At 46.3% G+C, this 20,156-nt stretch overlaps 1 protein-coding gene across 3 annotated transcripts in view; it reads left to right on the top strand.

Moving 5' to 3' along the window:
* The first annotated feature begins 10,515 nt into the window (after positions 1 to 10,515).
* Positions 10,516 to 20,156, top strand: part of SLC35C2 (solute carrier family 35 member C2) — a 47,057-nt gene continuing 37,416 nt past the window's right edge. Inside the window, exons 1-3 of one of the 3 annotated variants that reach the window (XM_040330271.1) lie at positions 10,516 to 10,616; positions 10,885 to 10,955; positions 17,227 to 17,395. In XM_040330271.1, the coding sequence (XP_040186205.1) occupies positions 17,252 to 17,395 (144 nt within the window). In that variant the 5' untranslated portion in view covers positions 10,516 to 10,616; positions 10,885 to 10,955; positions 17,227 to 17,251. The remainder of the gene's footprint in view (positions 10,617 to 10,884; positions 10,956 to 17,226; positions 17,396 to 20,156) is intronic. The other 2 variants (XM_040330268.1, XM_040330269.1) reach the window with 2 other exon arrangements.

The following is a 20,156-nucleotide window of genomic DNA, read 5'->3' on the forward strand; positions in this document are numbered from 1 at the left end:
CCCAGGCCAGGTTTTGCGATTCGGCACTGCGTCGCTTTAACAGACAATTGCGCGGTCGTGCGACGTGGCTCCCAAACAAAATTGACGTCCTTTTTTTCCCCTTTCTTTTGGTGGTATTTGATCACCTCTGCGGTTTTTATTTTTTGCGCTATAAACAAAAATAGAGTGACAATTTTGAAAAAAATGAATATTTTTTACTTTTTGCTATAATAAATATCCCCCAAAAATATATATAAAAAAAAAAATTTTCCTCAGTTTAGGCCGATACAGTACGTATTCTTCTACATATTTTTTGTAAAAAAAATCGCAATAAGCGTTTATTGATTGGTTTGCGCAAAAGTTATAGCGTTTACAAAATAGGGGGTATTTTTATGGCATTTTTATTAATATATTTTTTTACTAGTAATGGCGGCGATCAGCGATTTTTTTCCGGTACTGCGACATTATGGCGGATACTTCGGACACTTTTGACACATTTTTGGGACCATTGGCATTTTTATAGCGATCAGTGCTATAAAAATGAATTGGATTACTATAAAAATGCCACTGGCAGTGAAGGGGTTAACACTAGGGGGCGTATGTTCCCTGGGTGTGTTCTAACTGTGGGAGGGGGGGGGGGGGGCCTTACTAGGGGAAATCACTGATCTTCTGTTCATACATTGTATGAACAGAGGATCAGCATTTCTCCCCCTGACAGGACACACACAGCTCCCGGTCCCCGCTCTGTAAGGAGCAATCGCGGGTGCCCACCGGGCACGCGCACGGGATTCGGGGGGGAGCGGGGGGGCGCGCCCCTGGTATCCTGCAAGAGAGCCGACGTAGAGCTACGGGCTCTCGCACAGGGGAGCCAACCTGCCGCCGTAAAACAACGGCGGCAAGTAGTTAAAGCTCGTAGGAGTAGTTTTAATTATAATCTGACTGTCCTATGAGGCTGTATGACCCCTGACCCTCTGAACAATGCTAATTGGCCCTGTGTTGATCACATGCAACCTCCCAAGAAAAAAAAACTCTCTAGCAATACATACCAAACTGAGCATGTGCAGAGGAACTACAAGGGCTCTGTGCTATCAGGAGAGGGATTGGGGACAGTGGAAAAAGGGGAGGACAGAGAAGTTAGGATCAAACAGCCTTCATACACAATGCAGAGGATTAACCCTTTAGGTTCCATGGTGAACATAACAAGCATGCCTTACTGCAATATACAGACAAATTTTAGTGTTGTGGGCTTAACCACTTGCTTACTGGGCACATATATCCCCTTCCTGCCCAATCAATATACACTTATTGCGATTTTTATTACCAAAAACATGTAGAAGAATACATATTGGCCTAAACTGAGGATAAAATTAGCTTTTTTTTTAAAAATTGGGGCTATTTATTATAGTAAAAAAAAAAATGCAGAGGTGATCAAATACTACCAAAAGAAAGCTCTATTTGTGGGAAAGAAAGGATGTCAATTTTGTTTGGGTACGACGCGAAATTGTCAGTTAAAGCGACGCAGTGCCGTATCGAAAAAAATGTCATGGTCATTGAGCAGCCAGATCTTCCGGGGGTGAAGTGGTTAAAGTACACTGCTAGAAGCTCCCTATCTAATCAGCAGCTATCTGGTACAGGCATCCTCTGTCTTGATTTCAGACTGCATCCAAGGGAAGCTGGAGTGAATATTGCAGGGATAGCTTGGAAGCAACCTTTGGGCACTGGGTTCCACATGGGGCACTTAAAAGACTCTGTTCTGGTAAAAGTTGCTGCAGAGCATTGCTTGCTGTGTGAGTAGGTCAAGCGCCAGGAGCTCCCTGGATTTTGTTGGCTGCAGGGAGCCATTATTCCCCGTTTCAAACTGGCTCTGCTGCAATGAGGTAATGTTGGTGTTATTCTCTTGGTAGTGTTTCTTGCGCTCCTGGGCTTAAGCGGTTAAAGCCCCTTTCACACTGGGGCGGGGGTGGCGTCAGCGGGAAAAGGGCCGCTATTTTTTAGAGGCACTTTACCATCAATTTCGTGGCGCTATTTGGCCGCTAGCGGGGCGGTTTTACCCCCCGCTAGCGATCAAGAAAAGGATTAAGAGGCGCTTTTCCGGCGGTACAGCCGCGGTGCCCATTGATTTCAATGGGCAGGAGCGGTATACACACCGCTCCAAAGATGCTGCTAGCAGGACCTTTTTTTACCTTCCTGCTAGCGCACTGCTCCAGTGTCGAAGCCTTCGGGGCTTTCACATTGGAGAGACAGCAGGTCGCTTTGCAGGCGCTATTTTTAGCGTTATGGCCAGGGCTTTTTTTCAGCGCAGTTCCCGCACCTCCTGGACTGACTGTATGTAATGGCAGGGGGTGCTGGGGTGTGCTGCAGGGTATTGATGCTCACTGCTGAGGATCTATTTTTGCAACGGGGGTCTATTGTTGCTGGGGAAGTCTATTGTTGCTGGGGGGGGGGTCAGTAGTGTCTAGGGTCAGTTGTTGCTGAAAGAGATCTACTGTTGGGAGGAGGGGTCTATTGTTGATGGCAGCCAGAGTGTCTATTAATGCTGGCTGTGCAGAGATCTGTTGATGCTGCTGGGAGTCTATTGTTGCTGGTGGGGAAATTTTGTTGTGGGTGGTCCATTGTTGTTAGGGGGATCTATTGTTGCTGGCTGCAGGGGATCTATTTTACTGCTTTTCTTGGTATCATTAACAAATTCCACACAAATTACTTAGCACCACAAAATGATACTTGGTCCTCTATTGTCTAAAAGGGACGGTATTGGGAGGTGGGTAGGGGGCAGAGAAAAAGGGGTTACTTGGAAAGGGGGGGTTCCTGCACCTATTGTCTGAGAAAAAAAGCCCTGGTTATGGCGCCTGCGAAGCAACCCAGTGTGAAAGAGGTCTTACACACCTCTCATGCGGGTTGAATTGGTACATCTCTTTCTGATTTTAGGTACATGCACTTTGACTTCAACCATTGCAAGAGTTACCTGAACACCCCACAATTACTTTTTTTTTTTGGCAAATTCTTTTAGCATCAAACTTATTTTTTAAATCCCTTGCCAGACTCCTAGGCACCCACAGCTTGCTTTCTGGATACCTCTGAGTAACTCTATTGATCTTGGCATGATGACATAACATTTATCATTGGCAAAGAGAACACCAGACTCAAGGGGGCAGATCCTCATACATTTGCATGGGCGTAGCGTATGTGAGATACGCTACGCCGCTGTAACTTACTTTGCAAATGTTTGAACCCTGAAAGAATTTGCGCCGTAAGTTACGGCGGCATATTGTATTTCTCGTGGCGTAAGGGCGCGGAATTCAAATGTGGCGAGTAGGGGGCGTGTTTCATTTAAATGAAGCGCATCCCCGCGCTGAACGAACTGCGCATGCCCCGTCCGTCAAATCTCCCAGGGTGCATTGCTCCAAATGACGTCGCAAGGACGTCCTTGTTTTCGTCGTGAACGTAAATGGCGTCCAGCCCCATTCACGTACCACTTACGCAAACGACGTAAAACGACGGCCATACTTAACATTGAGTACACCACCAGATAGCAGCTTTAACTATACGCCGGAAAAAGCCAAACGGTAACGACGTAAAAGAATGCGAAGGCTGCTCGTACGTTCATGGATCGTCGGAAAAAGCTAATTTGCATACTCAACGCGGATTACGACGTGAACGCCACCCAGCGGCCGCCGGAAAATTGCATCTTAGATCCGACGCCGTACTAAGGCGTACGCCTGTCGGATCTAACACAGATGCCGTCGTATCTTGTTTCGTGGATACCAAAACAAAGATACGACGCGCAAAATTTGAAATTATGCGGCGTATCAACAGATACGCCGGCGTAATTTCTTTGAGGATGTGCCCCAAGATGTTGAATAAGACCATTTCCACCTGCATGCTCCCTAAGAAGGTTCTAATCATTGGTACCTGAACTGGAACTCTGAATTCTATTTTCATGGATTTGAAGTGGGGCTAAACATAGGAGTGTGACAGAGAAATGATCAATAAAACCTAAGCGCAATCACTACAATATAAGGGAAAGTACTACCACAGCTAGACTAATAAATTATACAGCAAACAGTTGTGAAAAATACTCACCACAATGTTTAAAGGGGTTGTAAAGGTTCGTCTTTTATTTTCTAAATTGGTTCCTTTAAGCTAGTGCATTGTTGGTTCACTTACCTTTTCCTTCCATTTCCCTTCTAAATTATTTTTTTTCTTTGTCTGAATTTCTCACTTCCTGTTTCTCCTCAGTAAGCTTGCCCCCATCATCTGAGCGGTGGAAAGTCATCTAGAACAGCTTACTGAGGAGGAACAGGAAGTGAGAAATTCAGACAAAGAAAAACAACATTTAGAAGGGAAATTGAAGGAAAAGGTAAGTGAACCAACAATGCACTAGTTTAACCGCTTAAGACCCAGACCAAAATGCAGGTAAAGGACCCGGCCAGTTTTTGCGATTCGGCACTGCGTCGATTAAACTGACAATTGCGCGGTCGTGCGACGTGGCTCCCAAACAAAATTGGCATCCTTTTGTACATCTCCGGAGTGGAGTCCGAATTCAGCCATAAAATTCAGACTGAAATCGGACCTGAAACGGTGAATGGGGACGCACCGGACCCCTGCTGTGCGCCAGAGCGTACTGCAGTGTAAACCCAGCCTTAGAGCCCTTTCACACTGGAGCCGCCTGTGCGTTTTCTGTAAAAAACGGCTTGGTTTAGCAGCGCTTTACCGCTGTTTAACCACTTGCCTACTGTGCACATACACCCCCCTTCCTGTCCAGATGAAATTTTAGCTTCCGGCACTGCGTCGCTTTAACTGACAATTGCGCAGTCGTGCGACGTGGCTCCCAAACAAAATTGAAGTCCTTTTTTTCCCACAAATAGAGCTTTCTTTTGATGGTATTTGATCACCTCTGCGGTTTTTATTTTTTGTGCTATAAACAAAAATAGAGCGAGGATTTTGAAAAAAATGCAATCTGTTTTCCTTTTTGCTATAATAAATATCACCCAAAAATATATAAAACAACGTTTTTTTTCCTCAGTTTAGGCCGATACGTATTCTTCTACATATTTTTGGATAAAAAAAATCGCAATAACCGTTTATCGAATGGTTTGCGCAAAATTTATAGTGTTTACAAACTAGGGGATAGTTTTATTGCATTTTTATTAATAATTTTTTTTTTTTACTACTAATTTTGACCGTGACGTTATGGCGGACACATCGGACACTTTTGACACATTTTTGGGACAATTGTCATTTTCACAGCAAAAAATGCTATAAAAATGCATCGTTTACTGTGAAAATTACAATTGCAGTTTGGGAGTTAACCACTAGGGGGCGCTGAAGGGGTTAAGTGTGACCTCATATGTGTTTCTAACTGTAGGGGGGCGGGGCTGGACGTGTGACGTCATTGATCGTGTTTCCCTATATCAGTGAACACATGATCAATGACACGATCAATGACAGCGCCACAGTGAAGAACGGGGAAGCTGTGTTTACACACAGCTCTCCTCATTCTTTAGCTCCGGGGACAGATCGTGGGACTCCAGCGGCGATCGGGTTCTGCAGTCACAAAGCTTCGGCCTGGGTTGCGGGCGCGCGCCCGTGACCAACGGCTGGGCACTTTAAGAGGACGTACAGGTACAGGTACCATTCTTCCGACATATATGTGCAGGAGGCGATCCTTAAGTGGTTAAAGTAACCTATTTAGAAAATAAAAACGAAACCTTTACAACCCCTTTAAGAACTGTACATGCAATTGTAAGTATTGGTACTACTGCCTACACTTCCTATGTTTCCACAAGTGTCAGCCAAAACCATATACAGTTGAACCTCGGATTACGAGCATAATCCGTTCCAGGAGTATGCTCGTAATCCAAAGTACTTGCATATCAAAGCGATTTTTCCCATTGAAGTCAATGGAAACTAAAATAATTTGTTCCGCTTTGACTTCAATGGGATGCAATACCGAATGCAACCAGAGGTGGGGGGGTGCCAGAGAGCGCCAAAAATGTCCGAAAAGGCCCAAGGACACTTCTGCTCGTTTCCTGCGCCCCCGTACCTCAGGCCAAATGAGGTACTGGAGGTCAATGTTCAGCTTTTCTCGGCTCCTGCGCCCCCGTACCTCAGGCCAAATGAGGTACTGGAGGTCAATGTTCAGCTTTTCTCGGCTCCTGCGTCCCCGTATCTCAGGCCAAATGACCTGCTATGACTAAGCACTAGTGGTAGTGCGAAACGCGTCAGCAGTTGGATTTTATTTTATGTTGCTGTGACTTGTAGTGCTGTCCTTTTTTCAATAAAGGCTACAATTTGTTCAGTGTGAGTATTTCCGAGTCTCTCCGGCATCCCCCACCTCAGGCCACATGCGGTATTGCATTCCATAGAAGTCAATGTGGTAATGAATTACAGTGGAAACTCGGATTACGAGCATAATCCGTTCCAGGAATATGCTTGTAATCCAAAGTACTCGCGTATCAAAGCGAGTTTCCCCATTGAAGTCAATGGAAACTAAAATAATTAGTTCCGCATTGACTTCATTGGGATGCAATACCGCATGCGGCCAGAGGCAGGGCGGTGCCGAAGAGCTTCGGAAAAGGCCAGAGGACACTTAGGCTGACCTCGGCAAACCTCGGTAAGACTTTCTACCCAAGATTTGCCGAGGTCAGCCACGCTGTCCTCGGGCCTTTCCGTGCATTTCCGAATGGCGCCGATCACTGCGATCGGCAACCCCCACCTCAGGCCAAAAGCAGTACTGCACACTGCTTTGGCCTCAATCGTGCTCAACACTCACAAACCGAGTCACCTAGCAGCAAAAAGGGTCGCTGGTTCAAATCCCGACCACGAAATGTGTCCAAATTGGCACAGTATATATGTATATACGACTGTGTGTCCCAAGCATGTCGAGATCCTACGGAGTAAATGACCGCACCAGCCAGGAAGACACTGGCTGCAAAAAGCCCTAGAGGTGATTTAGTTTGCATGTGTATCGCTATACAAGTCATTCATTCATTCACTAGAACGCTTCACCGTCGGTGCAGGTGCGCCTCGATATGCACCTGGATTCCCCCTCTCTCAGGCTGAATGTCCCGACTGGCGGTGGAGGCCTGAATTGTGCCGGCTGATCATCTGAGAGACAGCATCTCTCCTTCAGGTCTGATCCCTCTCACTGCCTCATAGTAACTGAGATCTCTTCAGGAATTAAAATGGAGTCTTTTGTTTCCTGCCTCCTAGAGTATGCTGGCTCTTGTATGCTGTGTGAATGGTCTGGCAGCTAGGGAAGGAGTGGGGCAGAGCTTCCAGGTTAGTTTGCCGTGAAAAAACAGGTACCTGATCCCCCCCCCCCCGAAAGGTGCCAAATGTGGCAGCGGAGGGAGGGGGAGGCAGGCAAGCAGAGCTTCCGCTTTTGGGTGGAGCTCCGCTTTAACTACTTGCCGACCAGCGGCGGCAGGTCGGCTCCCCTGCGCGAGAGCCCGTAGCTCTACGTCGGCTCTCGCAGCAGCCACTAGGGGCGCGCACGCCCCCGCTCGTCCCTTACTCCCGTGCGCGTGCCTGTCTGGCGCGATCACCGCCGGGCACCCCCAAAAGCTTGTTACAGAGCGAGGACCAGAAGCTGTGTGTGTAAACACACAGCTCCCGGTCCTGTCAGGGGAGAAATGCCTGACCGTCTGTTCATACAATGTATGAACAGCGATCGGTCATTTCCCCTAGTGAGGCCACCCCCCCTACAGTTAGAACACACCCAGGGAACATACTTAACCCCTTCCCCGCCCCCTAGTGTTAACCCCTTCCCTGCCAGTGGCATTTTTATAGTAATCCAATGCATTTTTATAGCACTGATCGCTATAAAAATGCCAATGGTCCCAAAAATGTGTCCACCATAATGTCGCAATACCGAAAAAAAAACGCTGATTGCCGACATTACTAGTAAAAAAAAAATATTAATAAAAATGCCATAAAACGACCCCATATTTTGTAAATGCTATAAATTTTGCGCAAACCAATCGATAAACGCTTATTGCGATTTTGTTTTACCAAAAATAGGTAGAAGAATACGTATCGATCTAAACTGAGGAAAAAAATCGTTTTTTTTTTATATATTTTTGGGGGATATTTATTATAGCAAAAAGTAAAAAATATTTTTTTTCAAAATTGTCGCTCTATTTTTGTTTATAGCGCAAAAACTAAAAACCGCATAGGTGATCAAATACCACCAAAAGAAAGCTCTATTTGTGGAAAAAAAAGGACGCCAATTTTGTTTGGGAGCCACGTCGCACAACTAAGCAATTGTCAGTTAAAGCGACGCAGTGCCGAATCGCAAAAAGTGCTCTGGTCTTTGACCAGCAATATGGTGCGGGGGTTAGGTATGCCCGTACGCCCTGAGGCTGGGTTCACACTATTGGGAATTGGATGTGGGTTTTCCCGCATTCCAATTTGCATAGCAGGAGATTGTGACCAGCTCTCTATGGAGCTGGTTTGTACATCTCCGGAGTGGAGTCCGAATTCAGCCATAAAATTCAGACTGAAATCGGACCTGAAACGGTGAATGGGGACGCACCGGACCCCTGCTGTGCGCCAGAGCGTACTGCAGTGTAAACCCAGCCTTAGAGCCCTTTCACACTGGAGCCGCCTGTGCGTTTTCTGTAAAAAACGGCTTGGTTTAGCAGCGCTTTACCGCTGTTTAACCACTTGCCTACTGTGCACATACACCCCCCTTCCTGCCCAGATGGAATTTTAGCTTCCGGCACTGCGTCGCTTTAACTGACAATTGCGCAGTCGTGCGACGTGGCTCCCAAACAAAATTGAAGTCCTTTTTTTCCCACAAATAGAGCTTTCTTTTGGTGGCATTTGATCACCTGACGGTTTTTATTTTTTGGGCTATACACAAAAAAAGAGCGTAAATTTTGAAAAAAAACACTTTTTTACTTCTTGCTATAATAAATATCCCATTAAAAAAAAAAAAAAAATGTATCTCAGTTTAGGCTGATACGTATTCTTCTACATATTTTTGGTAAAAAAAAAAAATCGCAATAACCGTATAGTGACTGGTTTGCGCAAATATTATGTTGCCTACAAAATAGGGGACATAATTATGTTTTTTTTTTTTTTTTTTTACTAGGAATGGCGGCGGTCTGCGTTTTTTTTTGGAACTGCGACATTATAGCGGACACTTTTGACACATTTTTGGGACCATTCACATTTATACAGTGAACAGTGCTATAAATATGCATTGATTACTGTATAAATGTGACTGGCAGGGAAGGGATTAACCACTAGGGGGCGGGGAAGGGGTTAAATGTGTAGCCTAGTGAGTGTTCTAACTGTAGGGGGAGGGGGGTGACTGGGGGAGGTGACCGATCTGTGTCCCTATGTACAAGGGACACAGCATCGGTCTCCTCTTCCTGACAGGACGTGGATCTCTGTGTTTACACACAGAGATCCACGGTCCTGCTCAGTTACTGGGCAATCGCGGGTGCCCGGCGGCCATCGCAGCCGCCGGGCACGCGCATTGTGTTCCCAGTAACGCGACGGGTGCGCGCCCCCTATCGGCTTTAAATGACAGGACGTCATATGATGTCTTGTCAGAACAATGGGGTATTCCGCCCGCCGTCATTTGTGTCAAACTGTGCTTTTCAGCAGCTAGCGGGTTGCTTTTAACCCCAAAGAAAGAGTTAAAAATGCATGTGTTGCGGTGCTTCCAAAGCACTTTTCAGGCACTGACCATTCATTGGCAAACCGCCCCAAAGCGGCTTTTTGCAGGACCTTTTCCAACATCCCGCAAGCGCACCGCCCGGGTGTAAAAGCACTCAAGCTTTAACATTCCGGCAGCATGGGAGGCAGTTTTCTGGCGCTTAACAGCCGCTATTTCTAGTGCTAAAACGCCTGAAAACTGCCTCAGTGTGAAAGGGGTCCAAGTTGTACTTAAACCAGTGCAATAAGCTAAAAGATGGATAAAAAGTTTAGCGCAAAATAAGCAAGTTTTGTTTAAAGTGTTTATTTTCTTATATAAATCTCTACATCAGTACTGTAAGACCCGGTTCACAGGGGCGGCACAACTTTGGGGGCGACTCGGCAAGGCGATCTCAAGACGACTTCTCGAGGCGACTTGCAAAATGACTTCTGTATTGAAGTCAATTCAAGTCGCCCCCAAAGTCGTTCAAGAACCTTTTTCTAAGTCGGAGCGACTCCTATTAGAACGGTTCCATTGAACAGAGCGAAGTGCGACTTGTCAGGCAGCTGAGTCGTCTGACGAGTCGCCCGTTTGAACCGGCTCTTAGGGGGACATATAATGAAATATGAGGGACTTGGTTCCAAAATAGAGACAGTCCCTTCAAATTAAGGACTGTTGGAAGCCATAAAGTGGTGTACCTCAGGATCCCACCCTTAGAAACATGGGGCATTTGACAACCTTGTTCCACTCTTAATAGCTGACAGGTAATATTAGACTTTTGCATTGGACATTTCTCTTCGGGTAAGGCAAAACATTACTGACGAACTGCACGCAGAACAGCCAGTCAGTGTAATAACTTGGAATGAGATTTATCACATGCCACCACCAAGATGGCGGCGGGAGGAGGACGTTTCCGTTTGAAGCACAGAACCCTCCCAGCATGCTGTGCGCGGTGAGCCACGTCTTGTTGAAGATCTGAGTAGAGGAGGTACAGGGGTCTGACAGGGTACAATGGGAGGACATTTGTAGTGTAGTTGTAGTTCGGTGTACACGGACATATTGCTAAGTGTGAGGAGACATGGCCCAGAACCTGTTGCACACACCTTGCAGACTCTAAGTGCAGCCTCACATTACATGCATGTCATTGTGTACAAATCCCCGGATCTTCACAATAATAAACACGAGCTCAGTCCAATAAAGAAGGAGGGGTGTGAGTGCATTGATCAATGTATTACTAATCAGTGTGATCTGTGCAGGTGTCAGGCTGAAGGACAGGACTGGACAGATGTTGGAGGACACATGTCTCCCTGTGGTGACACCTCTGTGGGTAAGTTGTGTGATGTGTGGGGTATGGATAGTGGCCCTCTGTGATCTCTCATCCAGTACAGATGTTTATACCCATAATAGAAATATTTCCTATTTGGTGAACAATCAGAATGGGGCCCTTTATAAACAAGTAAGGATGAGCTCTGGCGTGTTCGCATGCTACACGTGCAGAGCGCGCCAGGAAGTGAGCACGGCGCTGCGCTAATCGCAGCCAGGGAGACATTGTCCCGATTTCTGCAGCCGAGCATCGGGACAATGTCTCCCTGGCTGTGATTAGCGCAGCGCCGTGCACACTTCCTGGCGGGCTCTGCACGTGTAGCATGCGAACACGCCAGAGCTCATCCTTAGTGATCAGTAGAAGTTACAAACAAGTTGGTGATAGGCGGAAGTAATAAATGCTGCAAGCCAGCGATAGGCGGGAGTAATAAACGCAGCAAGCCAGCGATAGGCGGGAGTAATAAACGCTGCAAGCCAGTGATAGGTGGGAGTAATAAACGCTGCAAGCCAGCGATAGGCGGGAGTAATAAACGCTGCAAGCCAGCGATAGGCGGGAGTAATAAACGCTGCAAGCCAGCGATAGGCGGGAGTAATAAACGCTGCAAGCCAGCGATAGGCGGGAGTAATAAACGCTGCAAGCCAGCGATAGGCGGGAGTAATAAACGCTGCAAGCCAGCGATAGGCGGGAGTAATAAACGCTGCAAGCCAGCGATAGGTGGGAGTAATAAACGCTGCAAGCCAGCGATAGGTGGGAGTAATAAATGCTGCAGGCCAGCGATAGGCGGGAGTAATAAACGCTGCAGGCCAGCGATAGGCGGGAGTAATAAACGCTGCAAGCCAGTGACAGGCGGGAGTAATAATCACTGCAAGCCAGTGATTGGTGAGAGTAATAAATGCTGCAAGATGGTGATTGGCAGGAGTAATAAACCCTGTAAGATGGTGACTGGGGTGGGAGTAATAAACACTGCGAGCCAGTGATAGGCGGAAGTAATAAATGCTGCAAGCCAGTGATAGGTGGGAGTAATAAACACTGCAAGCCAGTGATAGGCGGGAGTAATAAACGCTGCAAGCCAGTGACAGGCGGGAGTAATGAACACTGCAAGCCAGTGATTGGCGAGAGTAATAAACACTGCAAGCCAGTGACAGGCGGGAGTAATAAACGCTGCAAGCCAGCGATAGGTGGGAGTAATAAACACTGCAAGCCAGTGACAGGCGGGAGTAATGAACACTGCAAGCCAGTGATTGGCGAGAGTAATAAATGCTGCAAGCCAGTGATTGGCGAGAGTAATAAACACTGCAAGCCAGTGATTGGCGAGAGTTATAAACACTGCAAGCCAGTGATAGGCGGGAGTAATAAACACTGCAAGCCAGTGACAGGCGGGAGTAATGAACACTGCAAGCCAGTGATTGGCGAGAGTAATACATGCTGCAAGCCAGTGATTGGCGAGAGTAATAAACACTGCAAGCCAGTGATTGGCGAGAGTTATAAACACTGCAAGCCAGTGATAGGCGGGAGTAATAAACACTGCAAGCCAGTGACAGGCGGGAGTAATAAACACTGCAAGCCAGTGATTGGTGAGAGTAATAAATGCTGCAAGATGGTGATTGGCAGGAGTAATAAACCCTGTAAGATGGTGACTGGTGGAAGTAATAAATGCAAGCTGGTGATTAGCGGGAGTAATAAATGCTGTAAAACTCTGACTGTTGGGAGTAATAAACGCTGCAAGATGGTGATTGGCAAGAGTAATAAACACTGCAAAGTCACTGATTGGTGGGAGCAATAAACTCTCAAGGTCAGTGATTGGTGGGAGTAATAAATGCTGCAAGTTTTGTGATTGGGGGAAGTAATAAATACTCCAAGTCACTGATTGGTGGGAGTCAATGGCGGCTGGTGCTCAAATTTTTTTTTTTTGGGGGGGGCGCAAACAAATGAAAAAAAAAACTGTGCCATCAAATGCAGCCACTGTGCCATTAATTGTCGCCACTGTGCCATCAAACGCAGCCCCTGTGCCATCAATTGTCGCCAGTTTGCCCCATAAAATGCCGCCAGATTGCCCCCCCCCCCCCACCCTGGCACTTACCTTTCTCGGGTCAGCCATCCTCCTCCTTGATCCCTCGATGTCGCTTCAGCCAATCAGGTGACCGGTAACCAGATCCGGTGAACCTGATTGGCTGAGATGCATGTCAGTGTTAACCAGGGAACGCACGCCCTCTGGTTAACCATTTGGAAGCCGATTAGAGCCCACAGCTGTAATCAGGAAGCCTATCAGAGCCGCTGTTATTCAGATGGCCGGCCACCTGAATAGTGGGCGGCAGCGCATGAATCTATGTATTGTTGAGTGACGGTGCAGGAGAGAGGGGGCAGCGCTCCTGCGCTCACTATGGATGCACCACCACTGGTGGGAGTAATAAACCCTGCAAATTAGTGATTGGGGGAGATTAATAAATGCTTCAAGTCACTGATTGATGGGAGTAAGACCCCTTTCACACTGAGGAGTTTTTCAGGCGGTACAGCGCTAAAAATATCGCTGCTATACCGCCTGAAAAACTCCTTCACTGCCTACTCAATGTGAAAGCCGGAGGGCGGAAGAGAAAAAAATCTCCTGTCAGCAGCATCTTTGGAGCGGTATGTATTCCGCTCCTTCCCATTTATAACAATGGGAAACCGCGGCAATACCGCCCGCAATGCGCCTCTGCAGAGGCGCATTGCAGGCGGTATTAACCCTTTATCGGCTGATAGCGGGGGTTAATACTGCACCGCTAGCGGCCGATTCCCGCGGCAATCCCACTCAAATGTGAAAGGGGCCTAATAAGCACTGTAAGTCTATGATTGTAAGTGTAATCCTTCAAATCAATGATTAGTGGGATAATAAACGCTGCAAGTTAGTGATTAGTAGGAGTAAGGCTGGGTTCACACCTATGCGAATTGGATGAGAGTTTTCACCGCATTCAACTCGCATGACAGGAGATTGTGACCGGCTCTCTATGCCGGTTCACATATGTCCATTGTGGCTGCGGAGCGTATTGCACAGGAACGCAAGTGATCCAGGTCCTGACACCTCCCATCAAGTTGAAGGATGAATAAGGAGGGTTGGGGGAGGAGAGAGGCTAATTTTGGCTTTTACAGAAGTCCAGATTCGCATATATCATCCGCTGCCACAGTATATATCTATTGTTTTGACATGTAGTTGTCGCAGGTAAGTGTTACTTTGCGTTTATTTTAATTTTTTTTTTTTTTTTTTATCATATGCTCATTTTGAACCCTCCAACTTTGTTTGTTACTTTAAAGTAAACTTGTCATGAGAACATTATGGAAGCTACCATTGCTTTTCTCCTGAAAGTGACAGTTTTTATATCACAGATCACGTTTAGGCTTCATTTCCACTGACGTTTTTAGGCTGCATTCACACCTGAGCGTCGGTTGTTCGGTCGTTTTTTTGGGCGTATTTACGCGTTTGCATACAGCGTCGTGCAACGTTTTTGTACTTCGGCGTTTTTTTATTTTAGCCAATAGGAAAAATGATCATCTTTTCATCACTTGTTGCTATGTTGGTAGATTTTTTTAATCTTCTGCATGGGCGACAAGTTCTATTTATTAAAGCGACGAAACGCCCGTTGTCGCGCGATACGCTCAATTCGCGCGTTTCCCATTACTTTCTATGGGGGAAAAAAACGCTCAAATACGCCCAAACCGCACGATACGTGCGACAAAAAAAGGTCCGGGACTTGTTTGAGCTTCGCGCGACAGGCGTTCAGGTGTGAACAGTCACCATAGGGAATAATGTTAATTCTCCCTTCTGGCGTTTGTGAGCAGTGCGCTTCAGGCGTAAAAACGCCTAGGTGTGAATGGGGCCTTACAGCCACTTTTCTGAGCGTTTTTTACAGCTTAAAAACGCCTGTCCATGTTATTCTATGGCATCATGCCCACATAGGCGTTTTTGAGCTTCAAATGGCATAGGCGTTTTTGAGCTGTAAAAAAAACGCAGGACCAGGGCGTTCTGAAGCTCCAGAGTAGAGCTGTAAAAATGCCAGACGTTAAAAAACGCGCGAAAACGCTACCGCTGCGTTTTTGATCGTTTTTTAACATGGACAGGCGTTTTTAAGCTGTAAAAAAGGCTAACACAAGTGGCTGTAAAAACGCCAGTGGAAATGAAGCCTTAAGCTTGCAGGGCAGGTCTTGCAGAGATACATTGTTACAGTACATTATTTTTACATTGTATTAACTCAGTTGCCCTCATCTATCGATCAAAGGGGTACAAATCAATAAATCATTTTTACATATAACTGGTACACCAGCACTGGCTGGTGAACAAACTGTATTGCTTAACTGCAGTAGAGGAAAATGTAGTCACTGACACTAGCTATTCTGTGATCAGCACCTAGGCTGGCTGGGGTTGCCTAGATACAAGACTGGCAAAATGTATACATATTCCCTGTGTCTATATAGTGTTTTTTTTAAGCAATTTAACTGTTTTTTTGTTTTGTTTGGTTAAATTGATCATCAAAAAAAAAGTACATTGCACACTTATTAAAAAAAAAAGTTGAGCTTGTGAAAATACTGTCGTCTTCCCCGGAGTTTCCCATCTTTAGAGTGGAGGTTCACCCTAAAAACAAGTATACACCATTCAATCCAGCATACTGCCGACATCTACAGTATGCTGTTTTTTTTTTTTTCGGTTTACATACCGTAGTATAGGTATTTCCCCCCCCGGCTTCCAGGGAGTGAATCCCGCGGGAGTGGGCGTTCCTATTCAGAGACTAAGTGATTGACGTATGACAAAAGCTTCACCCCCGGCGCATAATGCGCGTCACCAGTTTCCGAAAGAAGCCAAACGCCGAGTCGGCTCTATACGGCGCCTGCGCACCGACGTTCGGCTTTTTTCGGAAACTGGTGACGCGCCTTTTGCGCTGGGGGTGAAGCTTTTGTCATACGTCAATCACTTAGTCTCTGAATAGGAACGCCCACTCCCGCGGGATTCACTACCCGGAAGCCGGGGGGAAAATACCTATACTGCGGTATGTAAAACGAAAAAAAAAAACAGCATACTGTACATGTCGGCAGTATGCTGGATTCAATGGTATATACTTATTTTAAGAGTGAACCTCCGCTTCAAATGATCACCATCCTTGTAGGGATCATGATATATTCCATCCAGTTACAAAAAAAAGTAATTTCCTATTCAGAATCATTTTAGATCCTATTACGCAATGCTTTTCTGTTAAAGGGGTTGTAAAGGTGAAAAAAAATGTTCCCTAAATAGCTTCCTTTACCTTAGTGCAGTCCTCCTTCACTTACCTCATCCTTCCATTTTGCTTTTAAATGTCCTTATTTCTTCTGAGAAATCCTCACTTCCTGTTCTTCTGTCTGTAACTCCACACAGTAATGCAAGGCTTTCTCCCTGGTGTGGAGTGTCGTGATCGCCCCCTCCCTAGGACTACAGGAGAGTCAGGACGCTCACTAACACACAGCTCCTTTCTCTATCTGTAATCTAGAGAGCATCCTGACTCTCTTGCTTGCCCCCTCCCCCCTCAAGGGAAGGGGCGAGCACGACACTCCACACCAGGGAGAAAGCCTCTCATTACTGTGTGTAGTTACAGACAGAAGAACAGGAAGTGAGGATTTCTCAGAAGAAATAAAGACATTTAAAAGCAAAATGGAAGGATGAGGTAAGTGATGGAGGACTGCACTAAGGTAAAGGAAGCTATTTAGGATTTTTTTTTTTTTTTACCTTTACAACCCCTTTAAAGGGTTTTTCTGCTTTTGTCTCAAAAGATGAAAACCTCTTCAGCTGCTTTGCATTTCCAGGCAGACAGTGTTCTCTTGGCTGTGTCTGCCTTTGGTTAGCTGTTTGTATGTGAGCTGCTGGGGCATTCAGAGCTGTTTGAGGCTGGGTTCACACTACCTTTGCATGCGGGTCACAGCAGGCGTCCGATGCGTCACTGTTTCAGGTCCGATTTCAGCCTGAATTTTTGGCTGAATTCGGACGTAAAATGGACCAAAAGACGCACAGGGCTACTGTGCAAATTCGCACCTGAGCCGCAGCAGAGATGTGTGAACCAGCTCCATAGAAAGCCGGTCAAAATCTCCTGCTATTGCAAATTGGATGCAGAGAACCCACATCCAATTTGAAATAGTGCGAAGCCAGCCTGAAGGTTTCTGTCTACTCCCTGGGAAAACTAGTAAAGTTTAATATTTTCATCTACGATCATACAAGGATGGTAGCAATTAGAATGACTGACTTTTCAGACATAACCCCGTATTTTATGTTTTATAGGTTTGTTTTGCCGCTGTACATTGTAATGCAACAAAGTATTGGTGCGGCTGACAAGATGGGTTTACCTTGCGGGGCCATACTATGGAAAATCTCCTTCACGGTGGGGCTGGTCCTCTTTTACTACTGTTTTTCTATCGGGATCACCTTCTACAACAAATGGCTGCTCAAGGTGAGGATTTTATTTTAATAGAAATATGAAGCAGAAGTCCGGGAAAACAGATTGCTTGAAAGTGGTTTTAGTTGGGAAGGTTTGGTTCCCTGCAGGTGCTCATAGTTGTCTGGGACTCCTATGGGGATCCTCAACCTACCCTTGGCATGGAGAAATCAGATGTAACTAGCCTCTTAGCTAGATTCAGGTAGGCAGGCTTATCCTTGCGGCGGCGGCGTAGTGTATCGTGTTTACACTACGCCGCCGTAAGTTAGCGAGGCAAGTACATGATTCACAAAGTACTTGCCTGCTAAGTTACGGCGGCGTAGCGTAAATGCGGCGGGCGTAAGCGCGCCTAATTCAAAATAGGCTGAGGGGGCGTGTTTTATGTTAATTTGGGTTGACCTGACGTGATTGACGTTTTTTTGGAACGGCAATGCAATGGAAGCGCCACCTAGCGGTCAGCCTAACAATTACACTTTAGGATACGACGGTGTAAGACGCTTACGCCGCTCGTATCTGAGCCTAATTTAAGCATATCTGGTTACCAGAATACGCTTAAATTAGCGCCGGCGCACATTCAGACTTACGCCAGCCTAAGTCTTTCTGAATCCACCTATATGTGTTCATTGCATATTCTTATTAAGGGTCCTTTAGAGATCAACATGTGCAAGATAAATACTGTATGGGACTGTATACTGAAGAATGTGACCAAAGATGATAGTTTGAATTCCTTTCTAGCCAGGCCCCATTTTAATTTCATAACTGCACCCACAAATTTATCTCCTAAAATGCTTCACCGCTGTATCTTGCAGAAAAGGTACATCTTTGCTTCCCATACTTGGTGGAACTATACCTAACAAATTATATGACCAGTTCTGTAGAGCATAGGCATTATTTTTATTTCATGGCACTATAGACATAGAGTATTTTTTTTTTCAGTGAGTATGAGCACCAATACTTTTGGTCAAGCACTCAATGTTTCCGAGCACCCATACTTTGCGGTGCCATTTGCATCAATACAAATACACTGCAACAGTGGCGGCTGGTGCTTAATTTTTTTTTGGGGGGGGGCAGGGCACAAACCAAACTAACTGAAAAATACTGAAAAAAAAAACCCAATTGCAGCCTCACTGTGCTCATCAGATGCAGCCTCAATGTGCTCATCAGATGCAGCCTCACTGTGCTCATCAGATGCAGCCTCACTGTGCTCATCAGATGCAGCCTCACTGTGCTCATCAGATGCAGCCTCACTGTGCTCATCAGATGCAGCCTCACTGTGCTCATCAGATGCAGCCTCACTGTGCTCATCAGATGCAGCCTCACTGTGCTCATCAATTGCAGCCACTCGTACCCATCAAATGCCGCCACTGTGGTGCCCCCCCGCTGTCTGCCCGGCATTTACCCCATCTTAGTGGCAGGTCAGGCAGTGGGTGATGGCGGCGAGCTGTGGGACAGCTCCTGTTTCTTCCATGCTTCCCCCTTTCTCTGTTGTTCCGTTTTTGATGGGCGCCCAATCGGAGCACCTGCCTTCATTCAAACGTGTTTTAGACCCGCACTTACTGATTGGTGGAGAGGTGGTTCAGTGTTAGAAAAGCATATAATAATTTGCTTTTCAAAATATCTGGGTTTACTGCAAGAGCAATGCTCTGCGTTCGCAGTCCACCATTTTTGAGCCTGTGGCTCTAATCAGGTTCTTCAAAAAAACACCCCTGCCGCTGGAATTCAGGCGTCCAAAAAGGGGCCAGACGACTGAATAGGCGGTGGAAGCAGCGGCCATGGATAGATTCATGCTATGCATGAATCTATCCATTAGTCATAGAGGGGGTGGCTGGAGAGAGGAGGCGGCACCCGTGTGCCTTTAATGGACGGGCCACCCCTGCACTGCAAAGAATCGCATTCAATCTGAACAGAAATGCGTCACGATTCCTTTCCGTATCATATGCAATTATTTTCCCCACTGCTCCTGTGTGTGTGTGTGTGTGTGGGGCAAGGGATTAGAGCACCATCTAGTGGGCAGTTGAATTTTTTTTTATAATTCATAATACATATCTGGCCACATGCAAAATAATCTACATAGGTGTCCCGGTTCACAAATGGCAGCAAATCGGGGCCCCTGGAGGTGCTCACAGGACTGGAGAAGTTCCTGGACCCCGTAGGTATAGGGCAGAAGTGATGTCAGCTTGGGGGTAGACCGCCTCTACATCTCCAGCTCTGTGAACACTTCCAGCGGACCTGATTTGCTATCATCGGCGAACCGGGACACCTATATCGACTATATTGCATGTGGCCAGATATGTAGTGATGTGAGTTCTAACATTTTTTTTAAACTGCCCATTAGATGGACCTTGAATTCTTTCTATACAGGCACACAGGAGTGGTGGGGGAAAAAGCATGCAATTCGGATAGGAATCGCACCACGTTCCTGTTCAATTTGCATGTGATTCTTTGCAGTGCGATTTTTGCGTCCATTCATTTTGTATCGATGCAAATCGCACCACAAAGTATCGGTTTCAGTATCGGGAGAATTTGGGCGATTACCGATACTCACAAATGCTTGGTAATGGTATCGGTGCATCCCTAATGTTTACTGTGACTTTGTTACTGTGAGTTTGTTTGGGCCAAGCTGGGGTCTGTCACAGATGCATTGCGTGAACTTTCGATAAAGCCGCCCGTTGTGATGGCAACCAGTAAGTTTACGGCGCTACTCGCCGTAAACACTGCGCAGGCGGGAGATACAGCTGTGTATGCTGGGAGATGAGAATTCATCACGTCCAGGAAA

The sequence above is a fragment of the Rana temporaria genome, chromosome 12 (genome assembly GCF_905171775.1).
Source record: "Rana temporaria chromosome 12, aRanTem1.1, whole genome shotgun sequence".
Taxonomy (NCBI): Eukaryota; Metazoa; Chordata; class Amphibia; order Anura; family Ranidae; genus Rana; species Rana temporaria.